This window comes from Alligator mississippiensis, chromosome 4 (genome assembly GCF_030867095.1).
Source record: "Alligator mississippiensis isolate rAllMis1 chromosome 4, rAllMis1, whole genome shotgun sequence".
NCBI lineage: Eukaryota > Metazoa > Chordata > Crocodylia > Alligatoridae > Alligator > Alligator mississippiensis.
In genome coordinates, this window is record NC_081827.1 from 234,314,592 (window position 1) to 234,339,188 (window position 24,597).

General features: G+C 38.5%; 1 protein-coding gene across 5 annotated transcripts in view; it reads left to right on the forward strand.

The window, feature by feature from the left end:
• LRP1B (LDL receptor related protein 1B) overlaps positions 1–24,597 on the forward strand; it is a 1,609,743-nt gene that overhangs the window by 945,009 nt on the left and 640,137 nt on the right. For all 5 annotated transcript variants that reach the window (XM_019480601.2, XM_059727405.1, XM_059727406.1 and 2 more), the window contains 3 exons: positions 3,022–3,147; positions 7,407–7,523; positions 23,239–23,319. In XM_019480601.2, coding sequence (XP_019336146.2) covers positions 3,022–3,147; positions 7,407–7,523; positions 23,239–23,319 — 324 coding nt within the window. The remainder of the gene's footprint in view (positions 1–3,021; positions 3,148–7,406; positions 7,524–23,238; positions 23,320–24,597) is intronic.

Sequence of the window (24,597 nt, forward strand, 5' to 3'; positions counted from 1 at the left end):
CTTTGTATTCAGCCAATCAAATTGGGACAGTGATTCGAATCACCGAATCAAATCAGTGTCCCTCTAAATCCAAAACGAATACTTTCCGCTTCACAGAGGCCTAATGGTTACCCCTAGCATTATCTTTTACAATATGAATCATTGGCTAGCTCTGTGTTAGTGAGTAACTCTTGCCCCCTTATTTCCTTGTGATAATTGAAAACTAAATCTGTTGTAATGTGTCCTTTTTTCCTACTTTTTTGCAGACATTGACCTTTTAAAAAATTTAAATCTCATGTATGCAATGCCTTGCTTCCCCCAAGGCACATTAATGTTAAGGGGGACATTTTCCACTAACTTTAACAGGCATAAAATATGTCCAATAGGTAGTCCATTAAAAATCTTGATTTAAGGAAATAGACTTGGAAATAGAGCCCAGTCCTACACCTCTGTACACAGAAGTTCTAGTGAAATCCATAGTCTGCAAAACTGAACCCTTCAGTTGTCTGAGAGAGAAAAAGGATGAGGCTTGTTTTTCTAGTTCTCTGTCCACTAGAGGCCAGATCAAGGGGGTATTGAAGTCAAAAGTCCTACTTCCCAGACAGAACTCAGAAGTTTCAAGCTGAAGGATCAAGCTCTAAACAGTTAAATGCGGTAACATTTTGTATTGCTTGATGAATAAGACTAATATTTAATAGGTATACAAATAGCACACTTTTCTTACACTGGACTGAAACTATCGAGAACCAAAACTTGACTTAAAATTGTCAGTTTTGAGATAAATGCAAAGAAGTCTGAAAGTTAAGTTCAGGATATACAGGCATCCCACATCTTACACGGGGATTACATTCTACAGGCAGCACGTAAAGATGAAAATCACGTATAGTGAAATCGCATATTACCGTGCCAGCAGTGACTGCCTCTGTCTCCAAAACCTCCCGCCACCACTGCTGCGGAGCCACACTTAGAGCTGTGCGGCCAACGGCAGCGGCGCAGCACAGGGTGGCGGTGGGGATGGCTGCGTGCCGCCCGGTCACCACCATGCCCGGCGGCCGGCCACACGGCTCTGGGCACAGCCCCGTGGCAGCAGTGGGAGGTTTTGGAGGCAGAGGCAGTCACTGCTGGCAGCGTGGTGGTGGCCAGGCCTCCATCTAAGCGGCAGCGCCGTGTGCAGACTCAAGTCCACCCCCCCCCAACCTGCGTATAGTTGAATTCGCGCAAGTTAAATACGTGTAAGATGCAGGATGCCTGTATTTCATTTTTTAGATTCAATGAAGCACAGCAGGTTACCATTAAGATGGAACCCTGGTGTGTCCATCTATTAGAAAGTTAATACTTACCAACAGATTTTTTTTTTTGTCTGTATAGGTTAGTTTGACATTTTTAATGTTTTCCTTGTTGTTCTTTATGTTATTCATTCCTTTATAAAAGTGTTTTCTTGGAGGTCGATATGTACAGTGCTCACAATTACATATTCTCAGATCATTAGTGTAAACACATGTAGTTGTAAATAATGATATAATAAAATTCATATTAAATACCATGGAAAAATGTAATAAACAATGCTTAAGGTTCATTTTTTTTGGTAACTTAATAAGGTTTTTAAAAATAATTTGCTATAAGTGATTAAGTTACTTCATGCTATACCTGACAAATTGATATTCAAATGATAGAATTGCTATAAACCAGATTTATTTTTATTTTACATTGTTATATTTCCAAATTATATGTAATAAAAAAGAAAACTTTGAAAAGTCAAATGATCCTAGTCCAGCATAAACTCATGAAAATATGAATCTAAATCGTAGCATTATTATTACAGTTCTCATCCAGGGTCTCAAACCACTTGAATCGTTAATGTAAAATGCTACATATCACTATTGGTTGTCATGGGAAGATCCTCAGTTGATAAAAACTGATAATTAAAGCCCAATTTGGGCTTTTTAATGAACTTTTTTATGAAAAATGTAATGTGAAATCTTGCCCCATTTCAAGTCAGTATAAGTTTTATCATGGACCCTGTGAAGCCAGTATTTCACCAACTTTCTTTACACATCTTTTCCTATATAGAATATAAAGTTTTATGTAACCATATTCTTCTCTCTCTCACATGGTTTTTGTAATTTTTAATTGAATAGTTTGTCCAGATGTACACTCATGTAGAAGAATTCTTGATATGTAAAATATTTTTGTTATATTTTAAATCCATCAGTCCAGCCCTGTCTACACATTACACTTTAAGATGTGATTAACCAGGTAATCCCACCTTAAGTTGTGACCTAGCTACCTGTTCAACCAATTAATGGCATGATAAAACAAGCAATAAGCTACAGTTATTCCACAAAAAGTTAATACCTTTGTAGCTTGTCCTAAATACATCATTAATTGAATGTGTAGCCAACTGCTCTCCTTTAGCTAGGAGCCCCATCAACTGAGGGGTTCCTAGCCACAGGGGTTCACCAACTGCTGCCAGACCCACAGTTGGCAAGGCTTGCAGTGGTGGCAGCATTGTAAGCATGGGCCTTCCAGCAGGGAGAACACTAGTGCCGCTACAAACCTTGTCGACTGCTATACTCACAATGGGCAGCTTTGTAAACTGTGAAGATTGCAGTGGGAGCAGCAGGGAGAATGCTGCCACTGCTGCAAGCCCCACACCCAATATGGCTCGCAACAGAGGCAGCGTTCCCAGTGCTGCCCTCACTGCAAGTCTTGCAGCCAATATGGGCTATGGGGGGGATCCCAGGCTCCCCCTGCGCCAGTGACAGGGAGCAATAGGATCTAATGTGTGATCCCACAATAGCACCTCCTGCCATGCTTGTGTGGATCGTGCATTAGATTCCATTGCACCTTTACCTGCACATGTAGAGAGACCCTGAGTCTTTCTCTGGGATTAGATGTTTTTTCCATATGCAATACAGTTTTAAGATGTGATGGCAATTGTATTAATTGTATCTCAAATTCTTTAATAAGTGCAGTTCATTGTATTGTTTTCAGCAACTTCTCTCTAATTACATGCTTAGAATTTTTTTTCTTTCTCTATAGTCAATCATAGCTGTCCTGATGATCAGTTTAAGTGTCAGAATAATCGCTGCATCCCCAAGAGGTGGCTTTGTGATGGAACCAATGATTGTGGCAATAATGAAGATGAATCAAATGAAACCTGTGCAGGTAAAACTTATATAAACTCCAATTCAATAAAAATGCAGGGCAGCCCTCTGAACTGAGCTAAACCAGCCTAGTGCTGGTGATCTGATTATTGCCGTTTTAAATGAATTCAGATTTGTATGCCACTAGGGCTAGAATACAAATTATATATCACTTAATCCTTGTGCTTGACTCTGCTTTCCAAAGTAATTTGGCACTTAATCTATCCATATGGGTAGACTGTCAAAGCACTACTTGGGCACAGTCTTCTCCCTGCTAAATCTTTTTTGGCAATTAAAATTTTGTGTGTTAGCATGCTGTGATATAAGCCATCTCACTGGTAAGTTTGTTTATTTTTTGTTTACCTTGAGAATATAATTATTTATTTAGTCTCCCCTTAATACCACTGTGAATATTTCTCTGTAATAATAATCAGTATTTTTAAAGGACAAACCAAGGTTAATAAGTCTATTTCAATAAATTTTTGAGCCCAAAACAGGGATCCTTTTCACAGAAATATACAGTCATTGGTAGAATAGACTATGCCAGCAAGGTCACAACTAGTCCAATAAATGCAGAATATCAGACAATAAGCTTTTATTTGTTTTTTGAGTATTTTAGGAGTCAGTGATTGGCAGTATGCATATGTATATAAAAGTGCTCCCTGAATACATACTGTGTGATTAAACAGATATTTACTGACTGAAATTTGTGGAAGACTGACAGTACTTACAAAAAAATCCCTAAGTGGAACTAGAGCTTTGTCTGTAACCTCTTTACTATGCATTTGCAAATTTACAATACATCTTCAACACTCTTTGATACATTCAGATCTTTGTCCATTTTTAAGGATAAAAATCTCATCTATAATTTATGTTTAAAATCCTTATTTCAACTGATTGAGGCTTGAATTTTGTGTTCTTTTCACTTAATTTTGTTTCTGTAGTGACAAATCAGTCATTAAACCAAACTCTGCTGACGTATAATTACTGAAACTTCATTCTACGTTTTGTTAAAACTCTCTCACTGTGCTGTATTTAATTTATGTACTGAAACTATATGCTGGTTGTTTCAAAGACAAGAGAAAATACTCATTTGTAACAGCAAATGAAGAAATCAATCTCTTGTCTAGTGGGGTTTGCAGTAACATAATCAGTCTTAAAGTGTACATTTTTTTGAGAGCCGTTTCACATGATCCTAAAGGTGAAACACCAGGTAAAAGATAGCATGCATTTTAATGCTCTTAAGTAAAAAAGATGGGCATTGGAGAACTGCATTCTTTACTCGCTATGTAGTGAAATATGCATATTCATAACTTGAGTTTTTAAACGATAATCATAGTTTGGCCCAGATCTGATACAGCCTTGTATATGGAATAAGCTGTGCTCAAATGAATACTTGCAGGGTTGTAAAGTTTATTCATTTGAATGAGGCTTTGCAGGACCACATCTTTATTTTTTCTTTATTTCTTCATAGCAAAAGTAGTGGATTAGCTCTAGTGTATAAAGCAGAGATGGATTATAGTTGCATTCTTTTTTGGCAACTGACACACAACTCTCAGGTATTTGAAGAATAATGACAATTTTAGGGTTTGATGGCATACCTAGTTTCCCACAGGTGTTGGGTTGTTTCAACATGGAATAGATACATTGCTTTGTGAGACCACTTTTAAATTTGGCTTCAATAAATATATCAAGCAACCTGCAAAAAAAACCAAGGACATTTTAAAAATATATTTTTGTTTATAGTTTATAGTATTTCTATACCTGTCTTTCTTGTACATTATTGATTTGTTAGAACAGGCAGCTGCTCTCCTAGGTTTAATGAGTATTGTCTGAAAGTAAAATATTGCTGATACATATTGTGACAGTCTATCCATGGACCAAATTGGCACCTCACGGTAGGATGTAGACTGAGTAAGCTGAAAATACTGCTAAGCTCAGCCTGAAAGAGTGTTGAGCTGAATCCCCCTACCTATTGAATTGTAGGGTACCAGGACACTACTTGAATGAATGCTGATTCAAGTGTCATCTCATTCCTGAACTTTCATACAGAATTTTATGTTTGATGAGGGAATCATCCCAGAAGCAGTTTACTCAAGAGTTGCATCCCCAAATCCCACAGAGCAAAAACTGTGGAGTATAACCAGAGGCATTTTCAGTGCCCTTGAACTTTGAGAGTATGAAAGTGTTGAAATCAGATTCATGATCCACAAGGAGCTGATAAGTTGTCATGAGTTGGTACAAGGAACCATATTGTTTTATTTTATAGCAATCATAGCAAACTCCCACCAGTGAATTTAGCTTGGCATCTCCTCAAGCCAATTACATGGCAAGTGTAAACAGTTTAGGAGTGAAATTGTATGTTAATATGAAACTCTAATGAACATTCCCCACTCTGGAGAGCCCTAAACAATAGTTTCTGCTCTTAGATGTGGTAAAGAAGAGTAGTGCTGTTTAAATTCAGAAGAATTTTGACAGCACCTCAAGTGATATAAATGGTCTTGCTCCTTTAAAGTAGATGAGGATGCAGCCTTGTTGTGACTATTGTTATCAGTGTCATGGTGTGGGACTCCATCTCCCAAAAGGTTTGGGGGAACTGTTTTAAGACAAGGCTTAGTAGGCAGTGCAATATATGAAGTAATAATATCATTGACAATGATCCGATCAGAGAGGGATCTCCGGAGAGGATTTGTTTCAAAATGACAAAGAACATATCAAAATATGCACAAATCTTTTTCAAGCAATATCATGTTTTGTACCTTGCCCATCTCTCACTTGAAAGAAATCATAGTGAATTAAACTAAGGATTATTATTAGCTAAGTAAGTCTACAGCAAGAAAGAGTAACTGAGGTATTGCCACTGTGTGAAACGGTGTTACTTTTGCATATCTGGAAGAAACTTTTATTTACAGGACATATACATGCAATGAGCCAAATTCCTTCCTTGCCACTGAGACTAAAGATGTTAGGCCGAAGTAAATTAAACCTAGTGTTTCCAGAGACTTGTATAATATAATGTTTTCTTAAAGAGGCAAGTACTATATACAAAAAGTAATGAACAGCATGAAATAAACTTCCACTATTCTGTTTCTTTTAATTTTCAGTGTATTTAGTCATCTAACAATACTTGTAACAGTAAATGAAAAATTACATGATTTCTTACCAAATCAAAGTATTAATTGATAAAAAAAGAAAAGTATAGTACCATTATAGTGATTAATAAACTCTGAATCTATGTATGCTTAGCTAAGTATCTCTGCGTCTGGAGGGCAGAGAAACGAAAAAGGACCAATCTGCAATCTGAACCAGACCATCTAATGTGAAATTATGTTTTGCTTAAATATTTATCTCATCCGTATGCATGTTTAGATTGAGACTGAGAGATTTAAATGCCCAACTTCAAATGGAAATGACTTGGATATAAGTGCCTCACTGCTTTACCTCTTTTCGAGAACGTCAGACTTAATGCTTGAATTCAGAATAAAAATAACTGGTCATAGGGTTAAATTCTTTTAATAAGTGTATACTTTTGTTATTAGCAATATAAGTGCTTATGTCAACTAGATATTTGATGTGGTTTAAAATATTATGTCCTTGTCAGCATTTGAAATGACTTAAGGAGTCTGATGCAGGCTGATCTTTTTTTTTTTTTTCAGGCTTTCTTTCCTCACAGCAAGCAACAGAATTTTTAAATATGATAAACCTCTGTTTTAGTCCATTATTAAAGTTGTACAGTAAAATCGCCAGGTCAGGAAATGTAAAAGTTTAAGTTCCAGCACCAATGTCAAGTCAGCCACACCACATGCATGTATTAGTTTCTTTTACCATGCAATTCTCTAAGTATCATAATGTATCATTTTTTATGCTGTAAAATATATGGAATGTATAAGAAAGCCAAATTAAGTTTCCTGTAGTTACCTAACTTTTACATTTCCTATTTTTTTTCTTTTTTTCTTTTAAATTTATGGCATTAATGCTGTTTTAATTTCCTGTAATCACAGAGTAATATAAAACTTAGCAAATTTCCACTTACTGGGGAAATCATTATGGATTACTAAATCTAGTAATTAAGGCACAGTCCTGCAGGTGCCATTAATTTCCACTGAGCTCAAAGCAGTTGTGTGTGGCACTCGGTAAGAGGCAGATCTAATGAGCAGCCAGGTTAGCAAATGTCTTCTGTACCTCTATCCATTAAGAAAGACCTCAGTGAAGGTATTGGCAGACGGATCTAATAGATTTAGTTCACTTTTCTCGTGTTTTTCTATCTATTTTTCATCGCAGCAAGAACATGTCAAGTCGATCAGTTTTCTTGTGGGAATGGACGCTGTATTCCAAAGTCATGGTTGTGTGACAGAGAGGATGACTGTGGTGACAAAACAGATGAAATGGCATCATGTGGTAAGTTATTTACCCTAAGTGAGTTGTCCACTGAAAAAATAAATGAAGATGCATAGTACTGTATGCAAAGAGAAAAAGAAATATTATTCAAAGGATGTTTTGCTTTTTTGCCTGATATGTCATTATCAGGTGGCACAACAAGGAATTTTCTACGTTTTGTTGAAGAAAAAAATGAAACTTCAATTCAAATTTATTTCAATAGAATTAGTATTGAAAAATAAATGCCTGTTTCCTGAAATGAAAACATTATTTAATTTTATTTATGGGAGTTAGATGTGCCTGTACATGGATCTGGGTGTCTTACAAATTATTTAAAATTGCAAAATCAAAAATGCAGCTCATTCCTTTTCATAAATAGCAGTCTATAATCAAATACTGTTATCTTCATAGTTTGGCCTATTCTCTCAATTCTCCCACCTTTCTTTAAAAGTCAAGTGAAACAAATGAGCAAGCTTTGAAATTCAGCATGATCATGCTACTTTGTATTGGGATAGACAGGACCTTCCAGAATTCTTGGGCTTCTTGCAGAGAATTCACCTCTCTCAGTTATTAGAGAAGGTCTAATATCAGAGCTTTTGATATCCAGGATAGGTCTAAGAATAGAAATGCCATGCACTGTCTGCAACTTGCTCTATAAGAATGGTTTGAGTTGACAGTATAATAATGATGCAATTGTTTCTGTCTTAATCATGTATATACTACTCTTCTGGAGGAGAAGAGCAAGTGAACAACATGCCAAATATTTCAGGTGATGTCCTTAACTATGTTCAGGCATTACAATTCTGCTGGGGCAATCACCACTCTCCTGGTAGAAACTAAACGCATACACGTGTTCATTCAGTTTCTCCTGGAGGAAACATGCCTCCTCCAAAAGAAAGCTCTCCAGTGCTGACCTGGAAGACCTCCCTTGCAAGAGAAACTCTCTAACAAGAATGAATATCTGTATGCTCCCCTGCTGGGAGGGTCCTATTGACAGTCTGCTCCCTACCCAGAAAGAGGACAGGGTGTCAAGTAATGGACTTCTCGAAGGGTGGGGTGGCCCAGGGAGCAACCTTCTGGTATGCTCTGGCTAGAGAGCTCACCTGTGTAGCTCCTCAGTTAGGGGGCTGGACCACATGTCTGCTCCTGCTCCCAGGCTTTTTTTCTACCAGCAAGAATTTCAGATAAAATCTTATTAGTAGAAATTGAATGACTGTCCATGACCTTTGTAAGGAGAACTATTTGTAGCTACTGTATCACATCAGTTTTGTGTAAGGTTTTCTATCTCAACTAAAGGTGTAAAAACTGACGTTAAACATCCCAGCTTTATGCACTATTATGTATTAAAGGCTTCTTAAATCCAAAAGTAATGAATAAAGAAGAAAAGTTAAATAATGAAAAATATTTTCGTTGCAGTTTTATTTAAGGTTTTTCCAAACCTGTCATTATTCTAAACCTTTATACTCATCAGGGTGGATTCAACATAATAGCATTTTATCCAGGAACTCGTTTAACTTTTCATTTTTTATTAAAGATGTATTAATTGGGCATTTAGTATACAAAGCTTTTTCTTTGAATAATGTGGGTTATTTTACGCTTCTTGAATTTTCCACCCCACCAAAACCTTTATAAGGTGTTAGTCTGGTAATTGTTCTATTCTCTACTTTAGGGGCTTTTTTTTTTTTTTCCTTTTTTAAAGAAAAAGTTTTAAAAGGTTCCATATGTCACAGATCTCTACTGAGAGCTGCCAAAGGTTTCTTTAAAAATAGCTTTTTCTTTCATCTCATTGGCATGGTTACAGCTTTCATTAGCACTTCTTCCATCATCATGCTGGCTTTCTTCTTTCATTTTTTATTTAACAAACTAAATGATCTTTTCCTAAATGGGATGTGAACTACTAGTTGCTTCATCACAAGAAGCTGTACTACTAGTTTCGTAGCAAATAATTGATAATAGTATGTTAAGTATTACAGAGTATACATGTAGTTATAAGAAGTAGCAGTCATATAGTTGTCTTTAATTCTGTGTGTGTGTTTCTATACATGTGTGTGTACTATTTATACACAGTTTAGAAAAAAGAAAAATGGGGCAAAACCTTAAAAGATGACACCTACTATGCTGTGTTACTCATTGCAGTGATTTAGAGGTCCTGAAAAAGTGTCATGTTAACCAAGAGTAGTAGGAGGTTATAACACATAATCACCACAGTACTTATTTTAGAAAGGAATTTGGAATATCTGGGCATTTTTTATTTATAGGGCACATTCCAAATACTACCTAGAACAGGAAAGAATAATATTGTTCCTACTGGAGTTAGTAATAGGTAGCTCAACTGCTCCCTGTTACAGATGACTGCAAGGGTATGTATAGGCATTACATTTAGATGGACCTAACCAGGGACAGGTTGATCTAAATGCCTGATCATACACTGTGCAGAGGGTTTGAATTACCCCCGAAATAGCATGCACAATCTAAGTTAGCTCACCTGGGTAGATGCACTAACTTAGATTGGGTTAATCTGATCTTCCAATCACCTGTGGGTGCACCCAGATGAGTGCACACATGAGGTTTGCAGGACCTCAAAGTTGTATGAGGTGCCACAAACCACACAAGGCACATGGGCACCTGTTCTCCAAACTACTAATTTGCAATGTGGCAGAAAAAGTTGACACCAGGAGACCCCATTGTCAAAAAAAGACGTGGAAAAATAAAAGCTGTGTGTTGTATGTGGTGGCAGCCTGTGCCTCCAGAAGCAGAGCCTGGGCAGCTAAAGCCAGGCTCTAAGCAGCCAGATCAGTGCTTCTACTGCTCCAGGAGACCCCCAGGACCCAGAGGCTGGCCTCAGCTTTCCCTACCCTACCCAGGTCAACTTGCCACACACCAGAGTGCACATGCAGGGGTGTATCCTGGGACAAAAAGCAGGGGCACGAACATGTACCACTGCCTTTGTCCTGAGGGAAACACATGCTCCTGCACGTGCATGCTCGTCTGGACACGCCCTCTATGGCTAGGGACAGAAATGACACATAAACTTGTACAAGTACATCACAAGTTCAGTGCACATAAACCGCTTTCAAAATGGCTGAAACCTGATTAACATAACCTAGATGGCTGTAGTATTAGACTTAACTGATTTAGGTTAAATTAGTTTATTGAACTTTTGTCTCAGATACCTTCCATATTCAAGTTAACTCACAGGCTCCCAGTATCCCAGGATTCTTTGCACCTCGCCTGCGACCCCCCACCCTCAGAGGGTGAGCAGACTAGCCTTGGCCCAAACTGTTTGCTCTAGCCAAGTAGGGAGGCATGCTCTAGCACCCCCGGCTTCTGGCCTGAGACATTGCAGGCATGTTGCTGCATTTCTGGAATCAAAAGCAAGTGTCTGTTCACTTATTTAGTGGTTCAATCTATGCAGTTTAAACTAACTTGCAAAGACTGAATCAATCTAGCCTTGGGCTTTTTAACTGGCTTTACTTAGCTTATGAGTGCAGAGCACAGGGGCTAGGAAAGCCCAGACACTTGCCCTAGCCTTGAGACTGAGCTATTCCCATTCCTCTGACACTGCCTGTGCTATTTTTAGCCCCCTAACCTCGCTCTTTCATGTACCCACCAGCCCCCCAATCCCATCAGTGCATCCCTCCCTGCACCATGATTTACTTACACTGGGTTCCCCACACGGCTCCTGGGAGCCACAAGTGGCTGCACACTCTGCTTCTGGCAGTGGCAAACTCCTTCATGCATGCATTCCTAGTCTAAATGTAGGCAGCTTAAAGTAAGCCACCTATTCCTAAACTGGGTGCAGTGAAAGATTGTTCACACCCTCAAAGATAGTGTTTTTTTCATTACTTTCCCTGGACTTTCACCAGCTTCCACTATACCTCTTGTGTTCATAATTTGAAGCACATCCCCTGGGAAATAATTCTCCAGGCCTTTCCATTTAGACCAGAACTAAAGCTTGTCCCTTTCGGTCACAGATTTCTGCAGTTGGGAGTATAGATAGAATGTGTGCGTTCTCCATGTAGTTGGAGACGATTTGAATTCTTTAATTTGACACTAATTCTCTCTCTTTCTCTTGCTCTTTCTCTTTCATGAAAGATGAAAAGTATAGCGAAAAACAGGTTAAGCAAAAGTTCAGCCTGGAGAAGAGAAGGCTCAGAGGAGACTTGGTAGCAGCCTCTAAGTATATCAGGGTGTACATCAGGGCTTGGGGGAGGGTCTATTCCCCAAGGCCCCACCAGGGGAGGACAAGAAATAATGGGCACTAACTGGTTGAAGATCAGGCTTTAGGAAATAGTCATAAGGAAAAACTTCCTTATAAGTCAAGTGCTGAGGGTTTGGAATAGGGTCCCCCCAGAGGTGGTACAGTCATCCACCCTGGCAATCTTCAAAAAAAAGTCTTAATGCCCATCTTGCTGAGGTGATCTGATCCCAGCAGTCTTTCCTGCCCAAGTGCAGGGGGGGGGGGGGGGGGGTGGAAATGATGAACTGTAAGGTCCCTTCCAGCCCCTAACAACTATGAAACTATGATTAGATCTTTCAAGATCAGGTGTAGATTGCCTGAAGTTTTCATTTCCAGTTTAAAACAATATATGCTTTTGGAGATCAAACGGTTGACTGACCTTTTTGCTTGCAGTCAGCTTGTTACATTACCTTGCCAGAGAGTACTTTTAAAGACGTATGAACCTTTTTCCTGTGAAATCTCAAAAATTATTTTAGAAATTAAACATAATTCTCTACACAATTCAGGTTTCGGGCCAGTTGTTGTAGGTTATCAATGTCTAAAATGTTGTTTCTGTTATTCACTTCCCTTATACTCCTCTTCTCTGTACCTGTAATAAGAGTAAGTTGAAAGCCAACATAATATTGATAGTTCTGATCAGTTTATTCAGAATGAATCATACATTTGTCAAAAACAAATTAGAACCATTATTAAAATGCAAAGCCAAAGTCAGAGTATCTTTAAGTTAAAAGTTGCAGTATTTTTAAAAGAAAGTTTCTGGCAGAAGGATTTCTTTGTGACCCTTGAACCTGTACCAATCTTTATTTCTTTTAGCATTTTTGCATATCTTTCGCATCCAGGTCCAAGATGCAGGACCTTTGACATGATGTTAAAAATATCTTAATTAAAATGTGAATATGCAGGAGGAAGGGTGAAGTGTTAATTCTGGTTACCACAAACAGAAAATGGTGTTTGTTTTCGTATAAAAACAATGTGCTTATAGTCATTTAAAATACTGAATCTTAGTCACTCATCATTTACCATACAAGTAAACTAAGCATACTGCACTCTTGAGGGTTGGTTTCCCACCCACCTTTTTTCATTTTAAGAGACCCTGATTTTAGCGCCCTAGTCATTGTGCCCTCAAAACTGTACCAGATAGCTTACTAAGAAGGCTCCATTTCTTTGTGGTGATGTCTGTGCTTTCTCAAAGTTGTGGTACTTTGTTAAATGTTGCAGAATTTATTCCTAATTTCAGTAACCATAGAAACAGTGCTAATTTTTCCCCAAAGGCACGTGATGAAGATTTTAGGTACATTTCAGCCTACAAGTATATAAGTGGGGTGCACCAGGATCTGGGAGAACAGTTGTTCACCAGGGCTCCCCAAGGGATAACAAGGTCTAATGGCCACAAACTCCTGGAAGGCCGATTTAGCCTGGACATAAGGAAAAGCTTCTTTACAGCCCGTGTCCAGGGTCTGGAACAGACTTCCCCCAGAGGTGGTGCAAGCACCTACTCTGGACTCTTTCAAAAAGCATCTGGATGATTATCTTGCTGGGATCATTTGACCCCGGCAGACTTCCTGCCTAAGGCAGAGGGGCTGGACTTGATCTCACAAGCTCCCTTCCAGCCCCAGTATCTATGAATCTAGATCCTAATCCTGAAGGTCTTATTCCTACTGATTATCTAGTCCCACTGATTTTAGTGGAACCACTTTAAAGTAAGCATTTGCAGGAATGCTGTCTGCAGAAGCAATATTTTGCATTAATGTAACATAATGAAACATATAATTATTTAAAATTAAAGCAACTTGAAGGACTTTTACATTTATGCATCATTTTAATAGGCATTTTATACATTTATATTTTGACAAAAAAATTTATAGCAAAATTCAACTTTCTTTTGTTTAGTATCTTTCCTACAAGCCATGTGTTAAACAGGACAGTCCAAGTTGAAGTACATTTTCTTAAGAGAAGAAAACTTCACTTTGATTTCCTCTAAATTTGTGAATTCTATAAAGACCATCCCTGCATAAAATAATTAATTAAAGATTTACAGGGAACAACTTTTGCTAAAATATTTCCTTGACTAGGAATGGCTGTGTTTTATATCAACTGCTGATACTGCTGACATAAGAAGAATGGGTGCATCATAGGGACAGAGAGAAATACAGATATAGGCTACACAATTTGTAGCCTTAAACATTCAGCTAGTTTGGTTCTATGCAGTTTTCTGTCCTTTACATATATTGGTAGTCCTTTACTTATATTGGCAGTATGGCTGATTTCCTTGGCAACTTCAATCCTATGAGTACGGTTGCAAAGATCCCAGGGCATATAATCTTTGGCACATGTTCATTTAATAGTGTGATTGGATCTAGTTCCCAGTCCCAACAGTCCTGCCTTTTGTCATACCTAGGGACCTACTTAAATTGTGATTTTGCAGGAACAGCAAAAAACTGTGGTTTCTGTGAAGATCGTGAAAAACAGCAGTTTCTGTGATTTTTCACAGAATTGCCAGGAAAAAAAAAAATTAAAAATAAAATGCTGACTCTCCAGTGACAGCCAGCAGCTGCCACAGCCCAGCTTTGCAGCCTACTATTGGGGCACAGCAGGCTGCCTTTTGTGTGGTCCTGCCCCTCCCTGCCAGTCAGTGGTGAGGGGCAGGGCTTCATGAAGGGCAGCAGTCTCAGCCAGTCAGCAGCAATGAGTGGGGTCCCATGAAAGGCAGTCCTCTTGGCTAATCAGTGGTGAGGGGCAGAGCCTCCAGGTCCTATCAGCTAATCAGTAGTGGGGGATGGAGCTGCCACGATAAGCCCATAAAAATGGCAGCTGGTGCTGCAATTGACCTGTGAAATCACCTATCTGCCACCTCAATTTTGGTAGGTCCCTAGTCACTATGCGTACATGGTAGGAGACGCAATTGTTCGTATCATCCCAATGATACTACTACTAATTGCTAGTTCAGACAGAGCTCAGGATCATGAATTCCTGGGCTCTCCCTATACCAGGAAGTTGAAAGCCATATGCCTATAGCCTGTCATGAACCTGAGTGATCCCAGGGCCACTCACCTGATTGAACAGATGGAGTCTGGAACTGGCTCCAGTGCAGTACGGTGGTTGGGACCACACAAGAGCCTTGGACGAACTCTGGTGTGACCCCTGCCACATGTTCAGTTTAACCTGCAGTGGAAACCAATCACAAAAATATTACACATCTTTTTTATGGCTGTTTTCCTGTTTTGTCACATTATTAATTTCTTGAAAGTATATCAGGGTTACTACTTATGGCACAGTTAACAGGTAAACCGTACCTTATTGAGAGTATCAAAGTCTGACATATCATACAATTTTGGGTAACAATAAAGAAATTATAAAGTGAATTTATTCCCTCCTCCCCGCCCCTCCCACCCCCCACCATAGGCAGTAACCTATCTGTATAATTTATTCCTGTCTGATGCATTACTGGTAAGGAAGTGCTTGGGGAAACTGCATGTAGTAAGGAGTACTGTCACAGTTATACGTCTTTCCATGCAGGCTTTCAAAGACCTATTTTTGGCTAGCTTAGATCCGTATGATCCCTTCTGCTTTGAGAAAGTGAAAAAAGCATATGGAGAGTGTTAAGCTAATAACAGAAGAGGTGAAAAGAGGGAACATTTAGTACAAAATCAGGATATCAAGAACAAAATTAATCAAGATAACAAAGGAAGTAGGGAGAAGACATATCTTGATTGCATTCTGTGCTTGGTACTTGAATGCTAGGATCCAGGGTACTACTACTACTACTACTAATAATAAGAAACAATTGGTATTTCTCATTTATGAGTATAAATTTTACCAACTGGTATTACTGGAGCCTAAGTAAGAGATTCACAGTATAGGTAAAAATATAAATAATTATAATTTATTTACAATAGAGTGGAAGGAATATTATTATGATACCTCTTTTAAATTACCGGTACCAAAGCAAATTGTCTTGGAGGCATATGGATTAATGCTCTAAATGAATGCACAACATTGGGTGCTAATGGTTATTAGATATTATGGAATTCTACCAGTGAATAAAATGGATGCACCTAACTATAAAAGTATAGGGGTAAAACTCTATTTCATCTTGAGGGTGTTCAGTAATGGGAGCTCAAGTCCTCATGCTGCCCATAATAAAAATCTCCTTTGAATTTTTAAAACTAATATGGATAAAAACTTCACAACTTGAACTTAAAGTATTTCACTTAATGCAGTGGGCAGAGTTTCTATTTCAGACCTCAGTTGATAACAGAATAAATATAAGTAAATGAAATAATGTGATAGTATGAACAAATGTATACAAACAATAAAAGAACCAAGCAGTAATTATATGTAACCACTTAAGATATACATTTAGGTGCTTTAACAGGCCCCAAGTTTTTTACATTTCAAAAGAGTTATGGGCCAAATGAGTTGGGATTAAAAATATTAACTGGAAAAAAAATGTAAATGATGATTGATTGAAAATGATTTAAGAAAATATTATTCGAAGCTCCTTCATTCTCCCCTTACTTCTACATCTCCCTTCCACCCCTCAGAAAAAAATTAGGAAGGAAAAGTTATGTAAATTAAGAACCAACCCTGTTTATAGAAAAAATAATTGTGTATTAAAATAATATAGAGAGCATAAATGGAAGAAAGGAAAGTTCATAGTAAAGAATATAAATTGGAAGTTATGAATTTTAGAAAAAAAGATTGTTGGAATCAAATAAAAGATAAAAGAAAAAACTCACAACAAGAAATCTGCAGTCAAGACAAAAAAAATCAAATAATTTTAGTAGGAATAAAAAGCATACCAGCAATGGTGTTCATTAATCACTAGAAAGAAATGATAGACCTGACTGTAATACTATAGAAAATGTGGAAGTGTTTAATAAATATTTATGTTCTTTGTTTAGTAGAAGGGAGAGACATAATGTTATGGTGCAAAAACCACTATTTCAGCTGCGTGTTAAACACAAGCTGCTACAGATAGATGTTTTCAAATCAGTAGGTCTGGATAAGTTTCATCTCAAGATTTTAGAAGCATTGCCCAAAGACCTCTGTGGTTAATTATCATAGATTTCCAGTAACCAGATAGGCTCAAGTTGTATTTACACAGATGGAATATACATCAGTTTGGTATACTAATGTAAATTATACTGGGACCCAGAGCAGGAAGACAAGCTGCTCTTCCAGGATAGCTGCATACTGTAGGTGGCTATTATGATGTCTCACCACTAGATTGTATGGGAGCAATTTATAGCCTATTTTCCAGGAAAACCTGTAGACATATGACAGGTACCTAGGGGTAAGCTGCAGAAATGTAACACTTTTACCACCAGTGTAGTTTTAAGCTCTGCTTTGTCCAGGGGTAATTCTACACTATATTCAACCTGAGTTCCACCAATGTCAGACCTCAGGGTGAGATCACACGTTACAGTTAACAGATGCTAATCCTAAGGAACGTTAGTCTGTATGAAGGGTAACTAGTGCTGGTGATAAGTCACACGTTTATACTCTCTCTGGTGTGCACTGCTCAGACCTGCCACTAAACAGCTGTTGAGCAGGGGCATGGCTAGAGGTGGGAGGTGGTGGCTTCTTCCTTCCCTTCCATCCTGCCCCCTTTCACCCCTTTGCCCCACCAGCACATCTGTCATTATCAGGCTGATTGGGGTTGCAGGGCAGTAATCTGGGGATGGAGGGGTGAATAGGGGCAGAGGGGACAATTGTGGTGGCAGGGCAGTGATTTGGGATGGAGGGGGCAATTTAGGAGGCAAAGGGGGCAGCAGCCTGGCATGTTCTCATCCACCCACTCTCCCTTCCCCTTACTGCTTTCTTCTTCCTTCCCTTCCATCCTGCCCCCTTTCACCCCTTTGCCGAGCCCCCCTCCCTCTGGCTTCTCTACTTTGCTTCACCTCTTATCTTTTACTCCCCACTCACCCCATCCCCACTCAACTGTTGCCCAGATGTTCCCATCTGTCAGTCCAGGCATCCTGGATGATAGCTATCCCACCTGGAAGCATCACCTCCTGGGATACTGGAGTACTGAAAATTGGTGGTTTTATCTCAGCCGAACACAGAAGTTAACTTAATTCAAGCTAGGAAGCACAGCTGCAAGATAATCCTCATCCAAAATGTGTAACTTTAAGATGTCTAAACGGTATTTAGCACTTGCTAATGAGCCTTAATCTGTACTTGTTCAAGTTTTAAGTGGTGGTAAAGTGATCTAATTGAAATGTGTAATCTCACCCCAATTGTATGTTCTCTCCTTTTTACTCTAGCACAAAGGCCAAACTAATTGGTGCAAGCATATCATGTGTCTATGCCTGAAATCATGAAATGCAGGGGAAATTCCAGGGAACTATGAGGAAGTAAATGTTGTACCAGTTTTTCAAAAGAGTAAACAGAATGACCTAAGTAATTATAGGGCTATTATTTTGACATTGATCCCAGGTAAAATCATGAAATGGTTAATGCTAGGTTTGATTCATAAAGAGTTAAAGGAGGATAATGTAATTGATGTCAATCAATGTGAATTTAAGAAAAAATTAATCTTGTCATAGTAACTTGATATTTTGGGGTTGGTAAGGGAAGGAGCATTGAAATAATAGACTGCTTAATGCATTTGATCTGTTGCAGAGTAACATTTTGATTAAGAAATGAGAACTGGAGACTGGACTTAGTAGACCTGTAAACTGTTTCTGCTCCTATTATTTCCATGTAATATAAAATTGACATGATTTATATTAAATAAATTAAAAACTACCGACCTAATAGTTTTCCAAATGAGATTGTGATGTGCACCATCATCAAGCAAGTATATTTATCTAGGGATATGATGCATTGTCAATCAGTGTTGGTTTTTTTTTTTTGGTTTTTTTTTTTATTGAGATTGCCTGCTTTTCAAAATGAGATGCTTTTCTCCAAGTGGGATGTCTTGTAGTCTGTGTTAGATTAAATGATCACAGTAGTCCTTCCTATCCTTATGATCTATGAAATAATGTAACATTCTGCCATATAACAGTGAGAACAGTGATTCCATGCTTTCTTATTTATCAGTTAATATAGTCATATAGATATATAATTTCATCTTCATAACTTTTTTTATAAAACTTTGTGTCATCCTAATGGCTCACTTTGAATTTTACTTATGGTCAATTTACCAGCATTCACTTCACTCTTTCAATTGATCAAATTTCACACATTTCCTGCACATATTAATTCTCTGGTAGTTTCATTCTCTAACATTATAAAAGTAGCAATGTACCTAATTAATCTTTCACTTCTTATTCTGTATTACAATTTGATTCCAAGCATGAATTTGCCAGTAGGATACTGACTGTCAAAAAGCATTCATTTACCAGTCATACTTTTATGAAATAATTTACAGTATTCTTCGTATTCAGTATTCTTGTACAAGACAAAATGATGGCTTCTTCTCTTATTTTTGGTTCTTACCATGACAAAACTCTCCTTGTAAACTGTGTTATCCCTCATACATTTGAATAACTTTGGCTCCCCCTATTGATTCAGCAGTTTCCATATACTTAAAGTCATAGTTCTGCCACTTGAAAGCTCTGGTGGTCATCATCAAAAATCTTCCAACAATGTCATTTTAATATATGCCACCTGATTCAAAATATAGATGCAGCAACTTCTAAGAATCTAGGCAGCTTGGGGGGGAGGGTAAAACAAAGTTAATGTTACTGTGATTTTTTTTTTAATTAGAATTTGCCTGTCCTCAATTTTGTGTGAAATAAGTCCCTCGTATCCTACCCCCTCTAACTGATGGGAAGGCTGTATGGGAAAACTAAAGGTAAAAAAGCTTAACAGTGACAACACCACACGTTCATGTGCATGCACACGCAACACAACCCTCATAAAATGCTCGAAGAAATATAGAAAAAATCCTGATTCAGTTCAGGTGGTGATTTGGCAGAACAGCATAAAAATTAAATGTGACATAGAGGGCATGAAACAAACAGTCCAGAAGGAGAATACTAAAACAGGGGCCCTGAAGACTGAGAATTTACAACTCAAGCTCAAATCAGAAAAAAGTTCTGAAATTACCCAGGTACAGTATACATTAGATAATCTGGGTAAAGAAGGTGGAAAACAGAGTCAGTGCATCTCTCTGAAGGAGAGAAAGAAGATGTGCTTTCCTTCATAAATAAATTCATCAAGGAAATCTTGACTATAAAGAACTCAGAATTTGATGTCAAGATAGCAAGAGCCCATCACAATTCATTTTAATTAGTTCATGTCTCTTTATCTGTGCCTCATACAGGCAGGTGAACATAATAGAGAATAAAGTTACTGAGGGATATGCATCTAAAAAAAGGGAAAGAAAAGTGGAATCCAGCTTTAATACACTCGTTGCATGTGATATTAGTTTGATTTGTACACCATATATGGATAGTAAAAAGCTTTGAATAAAAATGTGTTTGGCATGAAAAGATGAAGCACATCCATAACTAATTTTCACGCCATGAGCACATATTTGTCCCAGGGCAAATATATGGTTGGTACAATCATGCTCTTCCCTGCAGAGGGGGAAAAAAGACCTCTTTAAGCAACAAAAAGAACTCTCCAGGACTTATCAAAAAACGTTGATGGTTGGAATTGGTACTTTTGTACCACCTAGCACCTTGTATGGTAGAGAACAATAATTGCTTCTTTTCAGTCGTTTGATACTCTCTCTGATCTCCAAATTTTATTGATTGCTAGATGCGGCTGCTCACCTCTTCTGATCCCTGTTTGCCTTATCTGTAATTCTGCTTAAGTCTACTGCTTCCTCATAGCTTTTTTACAAGATATCAAATTTCAAGTATCCCTGCCTCACATGCAAAGGCAGCACACAAGGAAAACTAAGTTAAAACATTTAGTGATTAGAACAAGGCTAGGATAGCAGTCCTAAAAGAGTAGCATAAAAGAAAGCATACTGTTTGTTTAAAAGAACAATCCCTTTCCTACTGCAAGGTTATTTCCTGTTGTGTATTTGCAGATTTGAAGCTGGGTTTTATATGGATATAGCAATTACAATGTTTATTGGGAGGTTTTTTCATTGTCTTAGAAAAGTGAAAATGTCATGGTTTTTCAGGGTTCTACATATAATTTCATCCCATTTGTGTTAGCATCCTTTAGACAACCCCTAAACAATTCCCTTCTATTCTCAGTGCTAATGTACTGCTACCGTAATCTCCCATTGTCGCTACTCAATTTTTATTTTTTGTAGGTCCTGTCTGTATTACAATGGAGCATTTGATCAGTTGGTTTCATTATTTACTTTAAACATGCCTTATTTCCACTTAAACATTTATACTGAGGTAGTAATAGTCCTTGACAGAGGAGTGCCAATGCAGTGTTCATGTAGAAAGTCTCCCATTTTAAAGCATTGCAATCTATAAAGCTGGATTCCTCCCTCCTCACTTTAAAATATGCAAGCAGTAAGCTTTTTCAAAATTCCTACACAGGAGATAAATATAGTAATTCAAGTTGCAACAGTTCAACAAGAATTCAGCTAACTTGTAGTGGTTTTCTGTATTCACTCCAGTAGTCTTTATTACTGGAAGGAAATCTGTACAATCCGTCAACACGCTTTCTCCGTCTATGGTACTAAGGCATTATGGATAAGTATCTCTTGCACGAGAACCTGAAGCAGAATTTTACAGGAATATAAATTGAAAAACAGAAATTGCATTTGTTAATGTAATAAATAGCATGGTTTGTGAGTGTTCCCTCCCCTCTCCCTTCCCCCCCACCACAGACTTTACATTAAATTAGATTCTCTCTCTAACCAGGAAAGTGCTTAAGACTGTGTTTATACCATTGAGCAGATTGGGAAGAGGACAGTAATAAAAGGGGCAGTGGTCTAGAAATCATGATGTGCAAAGAAGAACTGGGATTATTTAGTTTGGAGAATAGAAGATTGAAGCTTCAAATAAAAAAGTGTTGTTATGAAGAGGATGGTGATCACTATTCTCTGGGCAGGCTTAAGTTACAAAAAGGAAGATCTAGGAAGAGCTTTCTAACTTCGGGTGTGATTATGTTCTGGCAAAGGTTACCTAGGGAGGTTGTGAAATCTCCATCCTTAGAAGTTTCTAAGTGCAAGCAGGCAAACAGCTGGCTGTTTTTGTCTTAAGCAAGGGGTTAAATTAGATGACTGCGGGGCCCCTCCCAGCCCTATGTTTTTATGATTCAGTATAAACTGAGATTTGGTATACAATTTTGTATACAATTCTTTATAATACAGTTTTGTAAAATTTCAAAATTGTAGTAGCTTGAAGCAAAGTATTAATTGAAAACACAGGAGATGTTGTAGGTACATGGAAACGTTACGCTTACATTGACTTAACTAGGGCCTGTCCCCCCCAGCTTAGACTGTGTTCCTGGCACTGCTTCCTGCACGGGCAAATGTGCATACAAGCAGGACCCAATCTATGATCACACAGCTTAGAGCAAGCCGTGTGATCATAGATCAGGTCCGTAGCAGCCTACACATAGCAGAGGAAAGATTGCATTTCTGCTTAGGAGGACTGTGGCAGCTGAGGAGGATATGTAGCTGATTAAAGGAAAGGCTTCTAGGAAAGGGAGGTGAGAGAGAAGGAGGACTGTAGCCCTGAGTTACAGCACCCTCTCAGGGTCTGGGAAAAGACTGTCAGGTTTGAGATAAATGTCTGTTGTTTATATCCGCGCTTGGTTTATTGGTTATGCTGTGTCTTGTGGGGCAAGTTTTCCCAGGGAAATAAGGGACTGTATTGTGTAAACAGACAACCTGCCACAAGGTCCCAGGAACATCTGCATGCACCCTGCATAGCTGTGAAAGGATTGAAGGAACGGTGTAGAACATTGCTGTGAGGACAGAAATCAATGCTGTAACTACAAGAACAGCACTTGCTCATTGCCCTAGCATTGAAGAGATCAATTGACCAAATGCATCCTAAAATGTGGGTAGCGGGCAAGTGTACTTTCAGTGTTTCTGACCTGGTTTATACACCTTTACAAGTCCTTTTTTTTTTGTATGAACACTGGACTTATAGATTTCCAACACCAAAATTGTTCATTGCTCCTCGAACTACTGGTGATATTAATTTATACTATCCATAGTAGTCGTTTGTAAAGGCTGATTTTTTTTTTAAATGTCATCTGCATTATGCAATTGTCAACTCACGTTATTTCCTATATGCAGTTTTAATGTTTCCTTTTTGATCACTTGTCGGCATTTTCTAATTATTCCATCTCATATCTTTTTACCAGCAGCCAAACTATGATGTGGCATATTTTATGTTAAAAATATTAAAATGTAATATCTCTTGAGAAGTGTGGGCTACATGTTATCATTAATATTATGATGCATATATTTGACATGAATACAAGTGATCGCAAAGGTTTTCTGAATGTTTATGCATACACAAGGGAGGGAGTCATATTAATAATAGGTGGGATACGCATTAATGCTGATGAAACCATTAACACATTTCTTATTGGACACTTTCACACTTTCCACAGAATTCCCAACTTGTGAATCACTAACTCAGTTTGTATGCAAAAATGGAAGATGCATTAGCAGCAAATGGCACTGTGACTCAGGCAAGTACCAAATGTTCAATCTTCAGTGATGTGATTAGGGACTTCAGGTTCTTCTGATTAAAAAAAAAATGTTCATTATTTCCCTCTGATATGGTAAATCAAGCTTGTAGCTGAGCATAAAGTAAGTGTGGTAGATTTATTTTAATGACCTAAGATATAAAGCTATGAAACTGAGGTCATATATCTAGGATGATGCAGTAGAGATGGGTAGTATTCTTGGGGTCAAATAGGAACATTGCTGCAAGTATACCACATTGTGTTTGAGTAGAAAAGCAATATGATGAAATATTATATAAAATGACTAGGTTTCAGAACATTTTAAAGGAAAAGAATAACCTAAGGAACATGTCCCCTCTCTGGTATGGTCCAGCCAGAATTAAGTTGCTTTGTTTGGAACCGGACACAGTGCACACACGTTCTTTAGCATCTGAGTAGGTGCTGGCACTTCCTTTTCTTGGCCTCTCTCAACATACTCCTGGCTCAGGCTCTCTGTCTATTATGCCTTCATGGAACCTTGCAGCTCAGTTTTCCTAAACTCCTAGAACAAGTACTCATGTTTCCTCCCCAGTAGCTTAAGTCACTGATATTGTAAACCAGGCTTTCCCAGAGCTCTGATCTTAGGGACTACACTACACCTCATCAGGGATAAGTAGTAGAGTAACTAGGACAGAAGAAGGGAGCAACAGCTCCAGGTTCCACTTTTGGAGGGGTGCAAGAATGGCAGCACCTGAGGAGCCTGTGCTGTGGAGGCTGGTGGGGCCAGCATGCAGGGAGCTTCTCCCCTCCGCAGCCACGGAAGCCCAAGCTTCTGTTGTTGCAGCATCAGTAGTCAGAGCTCAATGAGCCCATTCTGTGACAGGTAAGACTTTGCCACCCACCCCGGCACACATCCTTGTCACTTTGCCCAGGGTACTGAAATAGCAAGCAGTGCCTCTAGAAATGAGTGGTATTTGAAGAATTAATATACATCATTTTACTTGGATAACCCAAGTAATATAGATATCCAGACAAAACAATAAGCAGCTTACATATTTCCAGGCCTCAGTGACCCTATCATTCTTGAGCATATTTTGGTCTTTGGCCCTAATCCTCTAAGGCAGAGGTGTCCAACTCCTACATGCCCAGAGATTACAGGTCCCCCTTGCTACATCCTTGCAGAGGCCATACGCCCCCCAGGCTGCTTGCACTGTGGGTCTTCTGCCATGCTGCATGTGCCCTGCCTCCCCTGCACTATGTGGTGGGCACCCCCATTTCACCATGGCAGCACCCTTGTGCCCT